The sequence below is a fragment of the Brassica oleracea genome, chromosome C3 (assembly GCF_000695525.1).
Source record: "Brassica oleracea var. oleracea cultivar TO1000 chromosome C3, BOL, whole genome shotgun sequence".
Taxonomy (NCBI): Eukaryota; Viridiplantae; Streptophyta; class Magnoliopsida; order Brassicales; family Brassicaceae; genus Brassica; species Brassica oleracea.
In genome coordinates, this window is record NC_027750.1 from 40,353,613 (window position 1) to 40,357,064 (window position 3,452).

The 3,452-nt window shown below is 41.3% G+C and overlaps 2 protein-coding genes across 2 annotated transcripts in view; one reads left to right on the plus strand and one right to left on the minus strand.

Annotated features, from left to right (window-relative positions):
- The first annotated feature begins 660 nt into the window (after window positions 1–660).
- Window positions 661–1,582, plus strand: LOC106330604. Its single transcript, XM_013769045.1, has 3 exons — window positions 661–688; window positions 744–1,030; window positions 1,140–1,582. Exons 1-3 carry the CDS (start codon window positions 661–663, stop codon window positions 1,443–1,445), a joined length of 621 nt encoding a protein of 206 aa, XP_013624499.1. The 3' UTR covers window positions 1,446–1,582.
- A 19-nt stretch (window positions 1,583–1,601) lies between these two features.
- LOC106330605 overlaps window positions 1,602–3,452 on the minus strand; it is a 4,218-nt gene continuing 2,367 nt past the window's right edge. The window contains exon 4 of the mRNA XM_013769046.1: window positions 1,602–1,652. Coding sequence (XP_013624500.1) covers window positions 1,602–1,652 — 51 coding nt within the window. The remainder of the gene's footprint in view (window positions 1,653–3,452) is intronic.

A 3,452-nucleotide genomic window follows, 5' to 3' on the forward strand; every position in this document is an offset into this window, starting at 1 on the left:
TGCCTCCGAGCGATGAAAACGCGAGCGACTTCTCCGCGTCACTCTGGTAAGGTCGCTCTCATGCCTCCGAGCGATGAAAACGCGAGCGACTTCTCCGCGTCACTCTGGTAAGGTCGCTCTCATGCCTCCGAGCGATGAAAACGCGAGCGACTTCTCCGCGTCACTCTGGTAAGGTCGCTCTCATGCCTCCGAGCGATGAAAACGCGAGCGACTTCTCCGCGTCACTCTGGTAAGGTCGCTCTCATGCCTCCGAGCGATGAAAACGCGAGCGACTTCTCCGCGTCACTCTGGTAAGGTCGCTCTCATGCCTCCGAGCGATGAAAACGCGAGCGACTTCTCCGCGTCACTCTGGTAAGGTCGCTCTCATGCCTCCGAGCGATGAAAACGCGAGCGACTTCTCCGCGTCGCTCTGGCCAAGTCGCTCTGAAGGGGTGTCACAGCGACTTCACGGTGTTGCTCCGGTGAGGTCGCTCCCATGCACTGCTCGTCCAATGATCACTTTTATCACCTCTTTTGAGCTCCAAATGCACCCATATGTCTCCAAGAACTCCATGTGGTACTCCAATACCTGATAAAGACTCATGTATGCAAAATGTAACCTAAACATGGCTAAATCCTAGTCTATATGATCAAAATGCACATGGGTGAATGAATAAAACAATGGAAATATGCAAGATATCAATGACAGGTACTTTAGTCAAGACTGTCTTGTGTCTGATTACATTTATGACATCTGTTTGAAGGGTGGTTTTCTTTCGTTAACAGGTTAGCAGGAGCGGCGCTTTTAGGACCGGTGATTAACTACTGGTGGAGAAACTTACCGAGAGACATAACAAGAGAAGCTTTCTCTTTAACGCCTCCTGCAGATCAGTGGGCTCTTAGAGTGGCTCACCATGCTCCTTGGCTTACATATTGGTGGAACACTCAGAAATGGTTCCCATTCTCCAATGTGATTGCGGGTAACAAGGTTATTTTCTCCCGTCAGGACATGGAGGTCGTGTCTAAGCTCGGAGGTTTCAGCCCAAATCTGGTACAAGGAACATATACAAAATCTTGGTGCGGTATGGTACTTACTGCAACACTTTTGAGAAGATGATTTAGATTCAAAATGATGTGTTTTTTTTTTTTTTTTGGTTCAGGCATACATAAGACAACAGGGTGAATACGAAAGCATACACCGAGATTTGAAAGTTGGATTTTCAAGATGGGAGTTTGATCCTTTAAACCTTCAAGATCCGTTCCCGAACAACAATAGCTCAGTTCACCTATGGCATGGCGATGAGGATAGGTTTGTGCCAGTGAAGCTTCAGCTTTACATCGCATCAAAGCTTCCATGGATTCATTACCATGAACTCTCTGGATCAGGATATTTGTTATCTTATGTGGAAGGTTTGACTGATAAAATCACCAAGTCGCTTCTGGTTGGGGAGGAAGAGAGCACCTGAGAGTAGAGACGCTTCTGCTTGAGTAACTGTGGGCTTGTAACTATATTTTCTGAATCTCAGACTTAGTAAGATACTTTCTGTATGGCGATGTCTACAAGTAAAATCAGTAAAAAATAACAACACAAACAGTCAAACTATCGTGCTTTTCTAACTATTCTAGATCCTAGTGTTAAAAGCTACCCTGTTGTAGAAATCAGTAAACAAACCCTAGCAATCGTAACAGATTATCAATATGACATTAAGCTCATAGAATCCCTAAACCTAACAGGATGAATTACTCAGACATGCAAACAGTAACACAAAACATAGTCTAAATAATAGATAGATAAATCAATGGTAAAACCAATGGAGTTCCAATCAATATCTGAAGGAGAATTGATCTTCTCTCAAACCCTAAAACAAGAATAATGAATAATAGAGAGCATAGCCGTCAATATTGGCTTAGAAATAACATAAATAGGGTTTCAGATCGTCCAAGGGTATTCTGGTAATTTGTGGTTGTTTCTGGGCTTCAGTCGGTCATAAAATATGCTCAGCCCACATTCTGGCATCACTGTCGATCGATGGCAAGGGTGCACCATCGATCGACAGTCCTTCATCTCCTCGACAGCTTCCTCTCGCGAGGCAGACTGACCACTCTTCAGTAAAACGGGTATATCATCTGCTACAGGATGCTGATTGACCTCAAACCTGCGGAATTGGAAAGCTAACTCAAAGATATATCTTGTGTCAAAAGATGGGCTCAATCTAACGGTGGGAAGATCTCCATCCATAGCTAGACATCTGACGCGTCTGTGCAGCTCTGCACTCAAAAGGCTCCAAAAGACACCAAAATCACCACATTCCTCCAAATCGTCCCTGAGCCTATAAATACTCTAAATAGACTATATATATATCCTAGTAAATATATATTAAAACACCTATATACCATGGATAATAATGGGTGAAATCCATGGTATATCAACTCCCCTAGACTTACCATTTTGTTTGTCCTCAAGCAAAACAGACAGACAATCTCTCTGAAAGAGGTTTGAAAAAACCAGGAACTCACATGATTTAAAACTTAAAATCATCACCTCTACAATATTGCAATCCACATCTAAGAAGTCCTAATCACAAAAGCACATTATACCATATCCTAGCTTAGCAACCAAATTCACCTAGCCAACAACTTAGCAAATCATGTCTGACATTCCCCTCTACCAACCTCATTTCTTAACATAAATAAAAGTGCAGACTTTACCTTGGGAGGATCGATCACATGATGCAAGGATTTTCAAACAAGTATCTGGATCTGCAGGTAAAAGTTAGTTCTTATCTTTTCTCTCTACTAATTTCTCTCTTTAGTCAAAGTCTGCTTATATTGCAAGATCAAAGACAGACTTCCATGAATCAAGCCTTAATGGTGGTTGCCACCAAGTCGTGTTCACTTCTTTTTGACCTATATCTAAGAATTCATGTGAATCAAACCTTGATGATTGCCGCCACCAAGTACCGTTCGAATTCTTTTTGTTGGAATCCTTATGAAGCAAGCCTTAATGGTTGTAGCCACCAAGTCATGTTCGGATTCCAACTAACTAACAACTATTATATATATATTTCTTTTTTCTTTCTTTTTTCGTTTTTTTTTTAAATAAATATCTCTACCTATAAATCTAGGGTCGAAATAGAGAGAGAAAAGGTGATAAATCTACACAAGGGTTTACCTTCCAGACTTGTTTGAAGAATCTGATCTCATGTATACCAAGCCCCAAGACAAACAGTTGTGTCAGGTTTAGTGTTGGAGGTCAGCTTTGGTTCCTTCAAACAATCTCAGCAAGTGTGAATAGTTGACAGGTTGATCCACTTTAGTATTTTTAGTACTATATGCAATCAGTAAGTCTATAATGGTGCTAAAGAGTGGTTAGACAACAAGTAAAAATCTAATAAGTTCATTATCCCCTTCTTGACTCAATAAAACTCTTTTGAAAACATTTTGATAAGACTCATAAACACACTAATATCAGT